This window comes from Neoarius graeffei, chromosome 1 (genome assembly GCF_027579695.1).
Source record: "Neoarius graeffei isolate fNeoGra1 chromosome 1, fNeoGra1.pri, whole genome shotgun sequence".
NCBI classification, from domain to species: domain Eukaryota; kingdom Metazoa; phylum Chordata; class Actinopteri; order Siluriformes; family Ariidae; genus Neoarius; species Neoarius graeffei.
In genome coordinates, this window is record NC_083569.1 from 68855355 (window position 1) to 68872768 (window position 17414).

The window sequence follows — 17414 nt, forward strand, 5'->3', positions numbered from 1 at the left end:
AGTGCGGTAAAATACAACTATAATCATAGTGTGTAATGAAGGACGCTGGTGCTTGATTCAATACGAGTTTCTACATAGAAATCTATTGTTTTAAGATGAAAATTCTTTTTCAAAATATCCTTGAATGCACATGCATACACTGCTACTTTACAAAATGAAAACCCTAAGAACTGAAGATCAGCTTAACAAATTCAAAAGGTTTATCCAATGCTGCGTATTACGTATACAATCTTACCACTGCATGCACCTAATCTTTTCTGTTTCATTGAGACACACACTCACTCATCATACTCTCACCCTAGACAATTCTGCATCACGTTCATCTTACATGATGATCTCTCTCTCTCTCTCACACACACACTCTCTCCCCTTTTCCCCTGCTCATCAGTGTGAGAATCAGAAGCCTTGTTGATTCAAGGCGATGCTGGCAACGAAGAAAATAACTTCGCCAAAGACACTTACACAGTTGTTATCCTGAACAAAAACGCCACACCCTGCCGAAACGCAGGCAGACAGTCAAATACTGCACACGCTTCAAAAGCAAAAAGAAGCTACTAAGCTATCCTGCTGCGCTTTTATTCACAACAAAATTCATTTCTCACAGATTTTTTTCATTATTTTTTTGAGGTGCAATGGCAAACTAGAGCCTGGGTGCAGAACTGTGTTTGCTCAGCTCGATTGTTTGCAGCTGCATTTTGGGTCGTGTATTCCACAAATCTGTGGAACAGTTACCATGGCAACCCCAGTTTAACACCTGGGCTACCAGGTAAAATGCACGCGTGTGCCCACAAAATAAATGACACCACTAATGGGCCTTTTAACAAGGTACAGAAATAACACCACAATGTCAAAGGCCACCAAAAAAAAAAAAAAAAAAAGCCACATGGATGGAGCATACAAAGTACAAATGGAAACGCATCCCCCACACACACACCTGGTTGAGCTCCTCCTGGCTGTTCATTCCTTCCAGAACTTTCCTATACTTCCTTTCTCTGTACTTCCTGCGGTGAAAGATTGCACGCTGCTCTGGCAACGCCCCCTTGTGAATCTCGTCCTCCGGCGGAAGATTGGCAGCCCAGAATTTGTTGGCGTTCTCGTTTCCAACTTCCAAAAAGAGCTTGAAAGCAAACAAATGAATCAAAACACATAAGTAATTCAGCAGCAATCCATCTGGATTAACGCCAGATGGATTGCTACTCAGACTCGCCAGTAAAGACATTATGATACTGATATTGTGATAAATCACTGCACAACATGCTTTTCTATGAACACCAAAGCAACCAGCATGGCTTATACAACACTGACCCTGTTTGTTTGTTTTAGGATTTTTTTTTTTATTGACACTGCAGTTTTGCTGGGATGCTGCTAGCAATAGATAACGTGCATCATGAAACCATCTGAATACAGAGATATGATATCTTGGCGATATTTCCCCAACCCTTACTTTTACTTACCTCCACCAGTTCATTGGTCCAAATGCTGCTGTCCACCTTCAGACTCCTCACCTGGGAGATACCGGAGCCCAGGAACCGATGTTGACCTGTGAGCAGTACACACACACACACACACACAGAAGTTCAAAAGGTTACCACAGATCTCATAAAGGCACGGATCTCTGGCCGGACTCTCGGGGGGAGCTACAGCAGTTAAAGCACTCAGGTCAGACAGATACTGATCAGACGTGGAGATATAATTAAATACCCAATCCTTATCTCAAAATGCTGATCTTAACGATAGGTCAGAGCCAGTTAGCATGATAGGAAAGGCCAATTGCCCTACTACCCGCATACTTTTTGTTAGTAGCGAAAATTTCTGGCTGAAATCCTCTTTCTATGATGGTCCTACAGCTCCTAGTCAAATCTATTGTTTTAGTAGCATTGCTGAAAAGCGTGACGATTCCAGTGGGAACAAAAAAGATACAATGAGTCAACAAAGGGCATTATTTATACAGATAGAACCACCACCTGGTGGAAAAACGACATTCTGGGGTCCTTTGGACCTTCTCTGATCACGCCCATGCCCTCGAGTATGGCTTAACTGAGATTGTACAGTGATTGCATTTCAGTATGGCATGGCTACGACACATTGATGAAAATGAAATGCAATGCAACATGGAATTACATTCACCTCTGGCATGAAGATGGGGATTGTCTTTAAGCCCCCCCCCAAAAAAAAAACAGACATGGGGAAGCCATGGCCTAACGGTTAGAGAAGCAGCTTTGGGGCCAAAAGGACGCCGGTTCGATTCCCTCGACCAGTAGGAATGGATGAAGTGCCCTTGAGCAAGGTATCTAACCCCAGGCTGCTCTGGGCATGTTGTACATCTCTCTGGATAAGAGCATTTGCTAAATGCCATTAATATAATAGGGGGAAAAATAAATTTAAAAACCGCTGCTTCATTTTGACTAAAGAGATAAAGGAATGGATTGAGCAATGCAATGATGATTTTGTTTTTCAGTGTGGCGCGTTGGCCTCATGTCACAAATTAAAAGCAGTATTGTCTGTGTTTGTAATGCATGTCATGTTTCTATGGAATCAATTTTGTGCCAAAATGTTCATACAATACTTTTGAAATATCAAACAAAAACGACAAATCAAAATACAAAAAAAGTCAATTTTTTTAGACTGGCAAACAAATTATTCGTGTAATCGTGCAAAATAGTCTGTTACTCTTCAGAAACCTTTTATTTTTGTTCCGCGTCTTTCTCAGTTTTGTTTGACGTAATTTATTTTGGTTGCGATTCCAGCTTTCTCGTTTGCGCTCCCTGACTTTTTGCTTGCGGTTTTGGCACAAACTTCACGTGTGGGCGGGCTGTCCAGGAACGCATTCCCATCGGCTAACTTGTGTTTGACTGACAGCTACGCTCAGCCATTCCCTACTCGGATTCTGGCGGACTGTTTGGCGAGTGACCGATCCATTGACGGTAAACAAGGATCGAGTGGACTTCAGTGGCGACTGTGATATTGAATTTACACTCTGTTGAATTAATTCAATATCATAGTCGCCACTGAAGTCCACTCGATCCTTGTTTACCGTCAATGGATCGGTCACTCGCCAAACAGTCCGCCAGAATCCGAGTAGGGAATGGCTGAGCGTAGCTGTCAGTCAAACACAAGTTAGCCAATGGGAATGCACTCCTGGACAGCCCACCCACACGTGAAGTTTGTGCCAAAACCGCCAGCAAAAAGTCAGGGAGCGCAAACGAGAAAGCTGGAATCGCAACCAAAATAAATGACGTCAAACAAAACTGAGAAAGACGCGGAACAAAAATAAAAGGTTTCTGAAGAGTAATAGACTGATATTTTGCACGATTACATGAATAATTTGTTTGCCAGTCTAAAAAAATTGACTTTTTGGGGTTTTTTTGTATTTTGATTTGTCGTTTTTGTTTGATATTTCAAAAGTATTGTATGAACATTTTGGCACAAAATTGATTCCATATGTTTCTCTCCCTTTGTGATTGCTTTTCTGGGATGGAATATCTTAAAAGTGAAGTTAGATGCAAATAAATAAATTTTTTTGAAAAGGCAATTAAAAATGCTTCAGTCTGGCTTGTTACGGTGATTTCATATGCATCTCATAACCAAAACGCTACATTCCTAATATTGGCATTTAAGTGATATTTTTAAATGTCAATTACTAATGTCAACATTTTTGTCTTTCAAACCAAAAACAATGAAACTGGGGGAGAAAAAAAAAAAAAGGCTTGAAAACGCACAGCGCCCTATCCCGTGCACTCTGCTTCAGCTGTAACTCATTATCACACTAATCCCATCCATTTCAAGACCTTATTTCTCACTCGTCACAGCTCTAATTGCAAATGAAAGGCATAAAAAGGCATTAATTGCAAATGAATCATGAGTAATTAATTGTGTTTGTTGGCCTGTGTTTGCTTAGCTGAACTTGAGGCGTCATTGTCGTTGTTTATGAGAAAAACAGATGAATTAAACATCGGGAGAAAGACTTTATATGAATATGGATTAAGCAGCTCCTCTTGTGTAATTAGCGATAATATGGAGACCTCGCATGCCATCAAAGATGTCGAAAAATCTAATGTGACTGAGAAGTGTCTGCATTTTAAATTTGGCTTCAATGTCGAGCCTTTGCAAACTCCTCTAGCATGCTTGGTGTGTTTAACAGACATAATAAATATAGCAAAAACACAATGTGATCACGGAAGGCAACAATCCATTTCTGAGATTGTATCAATAAACGTTCATTAAAAAAAAAAAAACCACAACCAGCATTTAATTATGAAATGGATTTAAATTTAAAAAATATCGAGAGAAACACACAAAGTTCAGCACAGGTCAGCTTCCTCCAATAGTAAGCAGGAAAAACATTATTAACAGTGTTGAAACTGAAGAGAGGGGAAAAAAAGAAAAAAGAAAAAAAAAAAAAAGGAAGAAAGTGTTCCTATGGAAACAGGAGTTTGTACCGGAGGGATGTCCATTATCTCAACATTTGATGTAGAGAGCTTATTGCAGTTGCACCAGGGGAGGGAAGAGCACCTCAATAACTGTCAAAAAGCCTGAGACAGGGCATGGGAAGTGGAAAAAAATAAAAAATAAAAAAGAGAAATGGCAACGGTAGAAGGGGTGCATTATAAGATTTGTAAATGTAATTCTAAATTACTATCCTTCAGTGGCTTCTTCTCTCAAAGCATGATGCCATTTTGTCCGATGAAAAAGTAGCTGAGCCCCAGAAATCATCCACTGCAACCTCCGCACGTTACAACTTAAACATACAAAAGCACTGCTCATTCTTCTTCTTTTCTCCAGGCCGCATTTTTACTTCTCCCTGCTGCATTGCATTTGTCTAAATCATTAGCCACACACACACACACACACACACACACACAAATTCTCCCCTTTCCTTCCCTCTCTCCATCTCCAGCTTGACGTCATCACCGACAAAGTTAAAAGTAATTAAACAAAAACAGAGATTCAGCCCAGGGTGCTGCATCCTTTAAACATCCAAGTGCTTGCTCGCACCGAGCTCGTCATCGCGTTTACCGGCTTTGCTCGACAACCTTTGAAAAAGAACAGGCTCAGCTTTACTTCTTTTAATATGGACAGTTCAGCAACGTATGATTATTTTACTCTCGACAACGAACGCTAGATGCTCCAGACCGGGTTAAAGAGTGCAAGCTCTATCAGAAGAGGAAATTGAGTGAATCATATTTGATAAAATAAATCTCTGTAACCATGGTAACTCCACCATGGCTTAGCATTATGCAATGCAGTCTGCAACTAATTGGACAATGACTGATGATGTTGTTTTGGCTCTCAACTGCAGCATGTTGAAATGAAACACTGAATAAAATGAGGTTAAAGTCAGCTTTAATTTGAGGCTACCTGCATCTATTGTACCAGACAAAAAGTTTGGACACGCCTTCGAATTCAATGGTTTTACTTTATTGCTATTAATTAAAAAGACCCTTCATGTCTTAAAGTAATGATGGATGTCGTTCCTCTTTACTTAGCTGAGCGCTTCTTGACAGAATATGGATTACTACAGTTGCGGAATAGAGCTGTTTACTGTATTTTTATTATTTACTGCATTAAGAAGGCAAGAAATTGCACTAATTAACTTTTGACGAGGCATGCATGTTAATTGAAAAGCGTTCCAGGTGACGACCTCATGAAGCTGGTTAAGATAACGCCAATAGTGTGCAAAAGAAGAAGAAGAAACGTATATTATTTACCAGCTTAAGGTTGGTCCGTATCGTGAAATACCGTGATCGAGGTCTTGAAAATACTGACCGAGGCTTTTGGGCCGAGGTCAGTATTTTCTAGGCCGAGGTCACGATATTTCACAATACCGACAGACCTTAAGCTGGTAAATAATATATATATATATTTTTTTCTTTACCAAATTCTAACAGAAAATTAGCACGCCCAAAAGGGAAACCATATTTAGAACAAACTGTTAGGACTGGGACTGTTTTGGCCTCTAGAGGCCGCTGTTATTTCATTTCCTTGTCATGTTTGTTTTGGCCTCTAGAGGCCGCCACTGTTTCTGTGTTTTATGTTTGTTGTTTTCCATGTGTCTTGTGCCCCGCCTAGTCCTCATTAGTGTCACCTGTGGCCTATTTTAGTTTGTGTATTTATACCCCTGAGTTCAGTCCTCTTGTCACGGAGTCTTTGTGCTGTTATGTTTAGCTCCAGTTTCCTCTGTACCGTGTTCCTTGTCTTTTTGGTTTTGCGCTTTGCTTTTTGGACCTAGTATTTACTGTGTTTTTGGATCTTCTGAGCGTTGGTATTTTTGCCTTTTCTTTTCTGGTTTTTTGGCTTTTATTTTGTACTTTGGATATTTCTTATTTTTTCCCTTCATCTTCTGAGCTTTTTGGATTTTTGTAAATATACCTTTTGATACTTCCACCTCACGCCTCTGCATTTGAGTCATCCCCCTGGTGGCCTAGTGGGGGTTTGCTGGATTATCACACCAGCGAACCAGGTTCGAATCCCAGCAAAACCTTAACAGAAAGACTCCGTCATGACCGACTCAGCAGAGGCTGCTTCAACTGTCTACCCGGCCAACCTTCAGGGAATTATGGCAGCTTTGACACGCTTCGGAGCGACCATGGAAGCTCATGGACGAACGCTAACCAGCCAACGTGAGGCCCTTGCTTGCCACGAGGAACTGCTTCAGCAAATTGGGAAAACCCTGGCACAGCTGACACCTCTGCCTGTATCTCCTCATCCTGATCCAGCTCCTGTTCCTGCTCCAGTGCCTCCCGCCACACTGTCTCCTTCACCTCGCGAACCCAGCCTTCCTGCACCACAGAGGTATGACGGCAAGCACGGTGAGTGCTGGGAGTTCCTTACCCAGTGCCAACTTACCTTTGAGCTACAGCCTACCACCTACACTACGGATCGCCGCAAGATCGCCTTTGTGATAACCTTGTTAGCTGGTAAGGCACGAGCTTGGGCAACAGCTATCTGGCAGAGACAGGGTGCTCTGACCCGAGTGCTCTGATTTTGAACTATTTACTGAGGAGATGCTTCGGGTCTTCGACCAGGCGGACATCAGTACCGACGCAGCCAGAAAGTTCATGTCCATCCGGCAAGGAGGAAGAGTCGCAGATTACGCCATCTCGTTCCGAACGCTCGCAGCAGTAAGTGGATGGAACGAGACTGCCCTGGTGTCAGCCTTCCACCATGGTCTGTCTGACCCCATCAAGGACGGCCTGGCCTCTATTGGATGCCCAAGTGACCTCGAAACTCTCATCTCACATTCTACTCGTCTGGACAACAGGATGAGAGAACGCCGCCAAGTCCTGAGCCCCCCCCCGCCTCCCTACCTCTACCTGGAGCCCGTCTACCTCCTCCAGTGACTGTTCAGAACCCATGCAAGTGGGTCGTACTCGCCTCTCCGCATCTGAGAGGGAGCGCAGAAGGAGGGACAAGTGCTGCATCTACTGTGGCAAGCCTGGTCACTTCCGAGCATCATGTCCTGAACTCTCGGGAAAAGGACCGCCCCGTCCAGCCGAGGGAGGGTTGTGACGGGGCCTACCCTCTCTCCTGTACTCCCTGGCCAAGGAATCTACATCCCGGTCTCCATCTCCTGGGGTGAGTCTATCCACTCTTGTCAAGCTTTGTTAGACTCAGGGGCGGCTGGGAACTTTATGGATATTCACTTCGCCCAAAGTATCAATGTCCCGACTGCACCTCTTGAAGTCCCACTGTGTCTGCCCTGGATGGCCAAGCCTTAGGTGATGGAAGAGTCACCCAAGTAACTTCTCCAGTCTTCCTCCAGTCTCAAGGTCACAAGGAAGAAATATCCCTGCACCTGATTCCTTCACCAGAGTTCCCAGTGATTCTAGGCCTTCCTTGGCTTACTCGCCACAACCCTCGCATAGACTGCGTAACAAGCCAGGTTGTGGAATGGGGCCCTGCATGCCATGCCTCTTGTCTGCTCTCTAGCTCTCCTGTGTCTCCTGCCGAGCCCCCTGATCTCACCGGAGTTATCTCAAGTTCCCACAGAGTACTGGGATCTCAAGGAGGTCTTCAGCAAGAGCAGGGCCGCCGTTCTTCCTCCGCACCGGGCCTACGACTGTGCCATCGACTTGCTCCCTGGGACTACCCCTCCTCGTGGCAGACTGTTTTCCCTCTCTCATCCAGACCTCCAGAACCAACCAGACTCAGGCCAACCGCCATAGAAGACCTGCCCACGCTTTCCGCCCTGGGCAGCGGGTTTGGCTGTCCACTAAGGACCTTCCGCTGCGGGTGGAGAACCGCAAGCTGGCTCCTCGCTACATTGGTCCCTTCAAGGTGGTGCGCAGGGTGAACCCTGTCTCCTACCGGCTCCAGTTGCCCCGGACTCTGAGGATCAACCCCACATTCCATGTTTCCCTGTTGCGGCCCGTACTGACGTCCACGTATGCCCCTGCCCCTAGGAACCCCCCACCCCCCCGCATCTTCCAGGGTCAGACTGTGTTCACTGTGCATTGCCTGCTTGACTCCCGCCAGGTCCGTGGCAGGCTGCAATATCTTGTGGACTGGGAGGGCTATGGTCCTGAGGAGCGCTGCTGGGTTCCCGCTCAGGACGTTTTAGATAAAGAACTGTGTCGGGACTTCCATTCGGCACATCCGGATCGCCCTGGGAACGTCAGGAGATGCTCCTGGGGGGGGGTCCTGTTAGGACCGGGACTGTTTTGGCCTCTAGAGGCCGCTGTTATTTCATTTTCTTGTCATGTTTGTTTTGGCCTCTAGAGGCCGCCACTGTTTGTGTTTTATGTTTGTTGTTTTCCATGTGTCTTGTGCCCCACCTAGTCCTCATTAGTGTCACCTGTGGCCTATTTTAGTTTGTGTATTTATACCCCTGAGTTCAGTCCTCTTGTCACGGAGTCTTTGTGCTGTTATGTTTAGCTCCAGTTTCCTCTGTACTGTGTTCCTTGTCTTTTTGGTTTTGCAATTTGCTTTGCTTTTTGGACCTAGTATTTACTGTGTCTTTGGATCTTCTGAGCATTGGTATTTTTGCCTTTTCTTTTCTGTTTTTTGGCTTTTATTTTGTACTTTGGATATTTCTTATTTTTTCCCTTCATCTTCTGAGCTTTTTGGATTTTTGTAAATATTGTAAATAAACCTTTTGATACTTTTTCTACTTCCGCCTCACGCCTCTGCATTTGAGTCATCCCCCTGGTGGCCGAGTGGGGGTTTGCTGGATTATCACACCAGCGAACCAGGTTCGAATCCCAGCAAAACCCTAACACAAACCTGCTACAAGCTCATCAAAAACACACCCTGGCTGCTTGTGGACGGTTTCCTTTCGTGAAAACCTTGACCAACTGCCGTTTACAGGCCACAAGGACTTCTCTTGACTCGTTGAATTCAGGTAGTGTTTACATTAGACCGTATCGTTTTCGTTGCAGATGCACTGTCCGTGCACATTAAAACGCCGGAAAACGACTCCACAGGCGGAACAGTTTGAATCCGCCAGGGCCCACATATTCAACCCAGTACGTATCTGAGCCAGTGCTGTGTAAACATTGAGGAACGAGGATGCGCAGTGCTGAGCTCTAGCTGACGTCGTCATTGGACAACGTCACTGTGACATCCACCTTCCTGATTCGCTGGCGTTGGTCATGCCACGTTGGTCGTGTGAATGAGCAATACAGGAAGTGTGTTGAGGAAGTCATTAAGTGAATGAGCAATACAGGAAGTGTGCTGGTTACCGTAGCACTAAATAGTCTTGTTGTAATCGCAAAAAACGGCCGTTCTGCGAGGTGAAGAGTGTACCGAACACTGTTAGATCCTTCTAGCATAAACACGAAGGCCATACACGGTGTAAAAAAGGCATCATTGTAGTACCAGTACCGCCGATAACAGACTGGCATACTTCATTTTTTACAACGACATCCTTCCACTTGCAAGTGGTGAGTGACTTGCGCATGCCCGTTATGCACTGGGATCATGTGACGTGCCATCTAATTAGTCATGTGATTAGCGTATCTGTGTATTGGCGTTGCTGTGTGCACGGGGAACGGTTTTGTTGCGGGCACAGAAATTGTGTGTGTACGCGAATCGTTTTTAAAACGTTAATCTGATGATCCGCTGATTCGAAATAATGTAAACAGGGCCTCAGGGTCCGTGAAGATATTTAGTTTTGAGCCAGACAGATTCAGATAGCGCTGGATACTCCTCTGGAAAGACGTGAGCGAGGACGGCTCGTACACGTCGCCATTTTTCTTGGTTGCGGACATGAAAAAGTTGCACAGCAACATGTTTAGTTCTTCGCCAGGTACGTCTTCCACCTTTCGACCTTCATTTATGTTTCGACAGAACTTCCCAAAGACTGAGGTCATAGGTTGTCTTTTTTGTTGCGTTTTCTGCCCTTTGCTTAATTTGAGCCAGAACATAACGGAACAAGATCCGGAACCTCCGTCGTGGGGATCCGGCGGTTATTTTCATTTCATTCAGTGTTCCGGCAGCTATTTAAATGGATCAGATCACCTCCGTGACCATCACAAAGGGAAAAAAAATCAAACAAATAAGTAAATAATTTTAGTGTTGGGTTTTGATTTTGATATCTGTTGTTGATTTCTCTCCTATGACATCCACAAAATCTATGCAAAAGGGGAAGGGGGGGGGACATGGGGTGTATACTTCCGCTCAATAGAACACCAGGTTTTTTGTAGCCGTTAGCTTGCGCTGTGGAAAAAATGGCAAAAAAACAAGAAAGCTTACTAAAATTTTTCAAAGTCCCAGGAAAGCCAGATCCTAAATGTTACCCTGCCCTCTACAGACATTTTACACAGGCAGCGCAGGATCCCACCCATGATGGAGCAACCCGAGAGAGCTACAATGGGCTGCAAAGCGCCGGCGCATCCTGAACCTGCCGACCACCTGCGAGCAATCCCAGTTACAGAACAAATCCTTGACTATGTGAAGGGTGTAGGCGGATCGCTGCCCTGAAAAAAAAACGTTACGTGTCAACTCATTACTTAAGAAAAGAATTAACCGTGTTACTTGAAAAAGAAAAAGTGGTTCACGTCACTTTTTAAAAACCCGTTATTACTTACCCATTACTTGAATCGATTGCACTTGCGGCTGCTACTTGAATCCTTAAAATGAATTCTCCAACTTGTTTTGTAAACTCTATTTCTTAACTATTATTTGAATTGATTGCGCTTATGTTTGCTGGCACTGCTTGTAAACTTGAAATATGCTTGAAATCCTAGGCTATGCTTTTAAATACCCTACTTAAATCCTTAAAATGAGTCATTTAACTCATGTCTTGTGTGATCTGATCTCCAATGGTGAAATAAACCGGTTGTGATATGAGTACAGTGTTATTTTAGAAGATAAATTTAATATACAATTTAATATATAGCCTAATAAAAAATAATATTTTATAACATATCACGACATATTACTGTCTGTAACTGTTCGTCACTAAAGCGTTTTCTAAGATCATAATGTCTGATATTTATTTTATTTTTTTTATTTTTTTTGCCAAGCGATGCCACTGCCGGGTCGGTTGACACATGGTAGGTCTATTGTTCAAATGCGTTCTACGGTCTATGGGGCTGCGTTGTGGGTGCAAGTGCCAGGACCATTTTATTTACTTTCTTTATAATCTCAGTCAGATACACAAGCAAGATTAAGTCTTTACTCTGCTGTGTTTTATTATGGCCATCAATATATTGTAACCTGTGTTTGATTTGTTAATTGTTGATCCAGTTGTTGCCTTAACGCAGGGGTCTGCAATGGCTCGGGAGCCAGATGTGGCTCTTTTGGTGACTGCATCTGGCTCGCAGATTAATCAGCTCACATTGAGATCAAGAAGTACACCTCCATTTAATGAAAAAGTCAGTTAGCTGTCCGCAAAGCAAAACCTTTTGACAAAGAACATGGTGAAAAGGGAAAAAAGGTGACTGGTAGGCTACCGTACATTTCAACAGGAATGGACAGAGGAATTCGCCTTTGTGGGGTGAGAGGGTCCTGCTTTGTGTCCAATAGGCCTACACAATGACAAGATTGCATCGATGAAGCAATGAAATAAAGCGGCACTTCGAAACACGCCAAGCTACGTTTGCGTCAAAATATTCAGCGGGGGACAGGAGGAAGACGGCATGTCAAGAGCCTCTTCATTATGAAAAAGAATATATCACACTCAAATTGTTGGTCATACGTAAAAATACATTTTAGTTATATTCGGCGTCACTTTTTATATATGGCTCTCATGAAAATGCATTTGAAAATATGTGGCTTTCATGGCTCTCTCAGCCAAAAAGGTTCCCGACCCCTGCCTTAACATATGTGTGGAGAGCGAGAGTGAACTTGAGTGCCTGTTTGGAGAACATTCTGAGCGTTGTCCATTGTTGTCCAGGATTTGATAACTGGTGCTGTTGCAATACATGTCATGCAATAGGCGTGTGTGCATAAAGTTATAGTAAACCGCCCCCCGCCTTTTTTTTTTTTGAGTCGCCGGACCCACCCACCTCCTGCGTTCCGGGACCTCCCACTTCACAAATTAAGCACTGCCTTTGCTCCTCAATAAACTGCTGGAATTGCTCGGCGTTAGCAACAGTTAGAGGTTTTTAGCTTTCTCCTGAAATGTTTTCTTTTATTTCTTCTTCCTCAGGGCAGTAAAACTCACTTTCGTTGTGAACACTGTCGTTATCGCTATCCATGCTGTAAAATTAATGCTGTTATACTGAGAAACGCGAAAATAAACATTGACAAAAAATTGCTACTTTGTTGTTGTGAACAAGCGAGTCGCCAAAGGTCTGTAACTGGGGTCCGGACCGTAGGATTCCGGACATACCTGTCAACCCTCCCGTTTTTCCCGGGAAATCCCTTATTTTGACTTATTTCCCGCTGTCTTCCCGTTTTTTTATTTTCACGAAAATATCCCGTATTTTGACATTATATAAAAGTCCCGTATTTTCACAATATAAAAAAGTCGGTAGGTCCAGAATTCATGACGCGCCTCTGACAGGAGTTTACAGCAGGAAGTCGGGCCATGAATTCACGTCCCCGCCCTCTCAGGCATCAGTAATTACAGAACTACGTCCGGAGGCGAGGCTGAACAAGTGATTAGGTCCAGTGTTGCCAGATTGGGCGGTTTCAAGTGCATTTTGGCGGGTTTTGAACATATTTTGGGCTGGAAAACGTCAGCAGTATCTGGCAACACTGATTAGGTCTGAGGTGAAGATGGCGATGCTAATAGCTAAGAAAAATATTAGCCTCTCTTTCTTTGATGATTTCAACAAGTGCGTGGCTGGAATGTTCCCAGACTCTTCCATCGCAAAGAAATTTTCCATGGGGAAAACGAAAGCCTCCCAAATAATCAAAGGTAAGCTACACATGTTTACATTAAGTATGTCCTGGCTAAGACCTCATAAATAGCCTAGTGTAAACTAATTAGTGAATTAACTGTTTTATCCACTCATTGTCTATTTTATTTTCTATCTGAAACCTACCCATTTTAAATCACTCTTGGTTTAATATTTTATATTACTCTTTATTACTCTATCTATCCATCTATCTATCTATCGTTCCGAGGCCATGATTATGGTAAAACCATAATAAATTGCAATGGAATTGAATTTACTGACTGGTTATATAATGACCTTTCTTATTTTAACATAAGATACGTATTTTACCCCTTAATTTGGGAAATAACTGGTACCACTGAAAGCAAATAAAAATAGATGTATAGTTTATTCACAAATGCACTCTATAAACCATAAGCATATTGAGTTTGGGTCTTGGCTATCACCAACATGCACCAGAGTACAGGAAATCACAAATACTAGACAGAAAATTGCCTCCCATTCAACTACACACCCACTTTTGGTGAAGGGTATGACTTTCCGAAATTTTCCCTTATTTTGAGTTAAAAATCTGGGAAATATCCCTTTTTTTCAAACCTCAAAGTTGACAGGTATGATTCCGGACCGCTTGCGAGTCAGAGTGCATGATTTGATGGAAACCGGACCGTGAAAAAAAAAAAAAAAAACAACCCTGTCACATGCACACTTCAAGCACAGTGAGATTTATCCTCTGCATTTAACCTATCTGAAGCAGTGAACACACGCACGCGCACACACCCAGAGCAGTGGGCAGCCACACTACAGCGTCTGGGGAGCAGCTAGGGGTTAAGTACCTCACTCAAGGGCACCTCAGCCCAAGGCCACTTCATGTTAACCTAACCTGCATGTCTTTGGACTGTGGGGGAAACCGGAGCACCCAGAGGAAACCCACACGGACACGGGGAGAACATGCAAACTCCGCACAGAAAGGCCCTCGCCGGCCACGGGGCTCGAACCCGGACCTTTTTGCTGTGAGGCGACAGTGCTAACCACTACACCGCCGTGTTTTTTTTTAGCACATAATTCCATATAACATTCCAGATGTTATTTCATAGTTTTGATGTCCTCATTATTGTTCTACAATGTAGAAAATAGTCAACACATGGGGGGGAGGAACCCCACTATGAAGGAGTAGGGGTTTACAAACTTTTGACTGGTACGAGACATGGCATAATTGTTAGAGAAGCAGTTTTGGGACCAGAAGGTCACCGGTTTGATTCCCTGGACCAGCAGGAATGGCTGAAGTGCCCTTGAGCAAGGTACCTAACCCCCAACTGCTCAGAGTACGTTGTGTGTCGCTCTGAATAAAAGAGTCTGCTAAATGGCATTAATGTAATCTTCATGTAATTAGAAAAAAAAAAACGTATCGGAAATACGTCCCTTCTCATCCAACATGCTGAAACATTGAGTCAACACAGTCACTGGATGACACATGTTGCTTTTTTGTCCAAATTGAGGGCATCACACACACAATATAAAGAATATAACTTTTTTCCTTAGGACTGCACAATGACTAACACCATATACAGCATATGAACGAACACATGCTGTGCCATCATTGTGGTTTAACGTTAAGCGAGCTAGTCAGTGAAGCGCTACTTGACGCTAGCAAACGCTTTTCAAACTCGAAATCATATTAAGTAGCTAACATTACTAGAAAAGAAAGATTTCTACATTGTTTATTTGGCAAGATTATGCTAAAACCTATTTCTGAAAGGACTACAGATAAGTTAACGTTATTCATGTTAGCGTAACTCCGTTTTTACATGCTAACTAACAGCGTCCAAGTTAACTAGCTGCGTGTTAACGTCAGCCATGGACAAGGCGATGGCAACTTGGCAGGCAAATCCATAGAAAGTCATTTAACTAACCAGACTGCACAGCTATTGTAGTGTTATCGCTGGCTCCAAAAGCACGGATAACTTCGTTGCAAGCTTTCTCTTGGAATAAAATGTTTATATACCTCAATATGCTTCCGCAGGTTGGACGGCGAGGTTCTGTAGGCCGTGATGTGGTTCGTTTTCAGTAAACAAAGCAAACGTTTAAAACGAAACGACTCTTTAATCCTTTCAGAAAACTGAAACATGGGTTCTAGGTATGGCCATGGGTGTGTGCATTCTCCAGAAGAACCGCCTCCTTCCATTCTGCCATCAACTGATCGTGTTAAATAATGCTGCGGAGAAATCAATGATCTTGATTTTATACAGTCTATGGACGTGGCGTGACCCTAGTGATTACTGATAGGCTGTCTCAGTGCCACCTGCGAAAAAAAAAAAAAATCAATCGCATTTTAGGAAAGAAAAGAAAAAACACCCACTTTTTCAAAGCTGCTTCATAGTAACGAGGACCTTGATAGAAATGTAGTGAAGTAGAAAGTACGATATTTGCCTTTCAAATGTACAACCCCAATTCCAAAAAAGTTGGGACAAAGTACAAATTGTAAATAAAAACGGAATGCAATGATGTGGAAGTTTCAAAATTCCATATTTTATTCAGAATAGAACATAGATGACATATCAAATGTTTAAACTGAGAAAATGTATCATTTAAAGAGAAAAATTAGGTAATTTTAAATTCATGACAACAACACATCTCAAAAAAGTTGGGACAAGGCCATGTTTACCACTGTGAGACATCCCCTTTTCTCTTTACAACAGTCTGTAAACGTCTGGGGACTGAGGAGACAAGTTGCTCAAGTTTAGGGATAGGAATGTTATCCCATTCTTGTCTAATGTAGGATTCTAGTTGCTCAACTATCTTAGGTCTTTCTTATCGTATCTTCCGTTTTATGATGCGCTAAATGTTTTCTATGGGTGAAAGATCTGGACTGCAGGCTGGCCAGTTCAGTACCTGGACCCTTCTTCTACGCAGCCATGATGCTGTAATTGATGCAGTATGTGGTTTGGCATTGTCATGTTGGAAAATGCAAGGTCTTCCCTGAAAGTGACGTCGTCTGGATGGGAGCAGATGTTGCTCTAGAACCTGGATATACCTTTCAGCATTGATGGTGTCTTTCCAGATGTGTAAGCTGCTCATGCCACACACACTAATGCAACCCCATACCATCAGAGATGCAGGCTTCTGAACTGAGCGCTGAGAACAACTTGGGTCGTCCTTCTCCTCTTTAGTCTGAATGACACGGCGTCCCTGATTTCCATAAAGAACTTCAAATTTTGATTCGTCTGACCAGAGAACAGTTTTCCACTTTGCCACAGTCCATTTTAAATGAGCCTTGGCCCAGAGAAGACGTCTGCGCTTCTGGATCATGTTTAGATACGGCTTCTTCTTTGAACTATAGAGTTTTAGCTGGCAACGGCGGATGGCACGGTGAATTGTGTTCACAGATGATGTTCTCTGGAAATATTCCTGAGCCCATTTTGTGATTTCCAATACAGAAGCATGCCTGTATGTGATGCAGTGCCGTCTAAGGGCCCAAAGATCACGGGCACCCAGTATGGTTTTCCGTCCTTGACCCTTACGCACAGAGATTCTTCCAGATTCTCTGAATCTTTTGATGATATTATGCACTGTAGATGATGATATGTTCAAACTCTTTGCAATTTTACACTGTCAAACTCCTTTCTGATATTGCTCCACTATTTGTCGGTGCAGAATTAGGGGGATTGGTGATCCTCTTCCCATCTTTGCTTCTGAGAGCCGCTGCCACTCCAAGATGCTCTTTTTATACCCAGTCATGTTAATGACCTATTGCCAATTGACCTAATGAGTTGCAATTTGGTCCTCCAGCTGTTCCTTTTTTGTACCTTTAACTTTTCCAGCCTCTTATTGCCCCTGTCCCAACTTTTTTGAGATGTGTTGCTGTCATGAAATTTCAAATGAGCCAATATTTGGCATGAAATTTCAAAATGTCTCACTTTCGACATCTGATATGTTGTCTATGTTCTATTGTGAATACAATATCAGTTTTTGAGATTTATAAATTATTGCATTCCGTTTTTATTTACAATTTGTTCTTTGTCCCAACTTTTTGGGAATCGGGGTTGTAGTGAAGTTTTCAAAAAAAAAAGTACAGACTCAAAGTGTACTTAAGTACAGTACTCAAGTAAATGTGCTTCGTTACTGTCCACC

The 17414-nt window shown here is 43.1% G+C and overlaps 1 protein-coding gene across 6 annotated transcripts in view; it reads right to left on the reverse strand.

Annotated features, from left to right (window-relative positions):
- The window catches only part of arap2 (ArfGAP with RhoGAP domain, ankyrin repeat and PH domain 2), a 184318-nt gene that overhangs the window by 111183 nt on the left and 55721 nt on the right, over nucleotides 1-17414 (reverse strand). For all 6 annotated transcript variants that reach the window (XM_060916930.1, XM_060917332.1, XM_060917247.1 and 3 more), the window contains 2 exons: nucleotides 1455-1540; nucleotides 935-1117 (listed from right to left, as the gene is read on the reverse strand). In XM_060916930.1, coding sequence (XP_060772913.1) covers nucleotides 935-1117; nucleotides 1455-1540 — 269 coding nt within the window. The remainder of the gene's footprint in view (nucleotides 1-934; nucleotides 1118-1454; nucleotides 1541-17414) is intronic.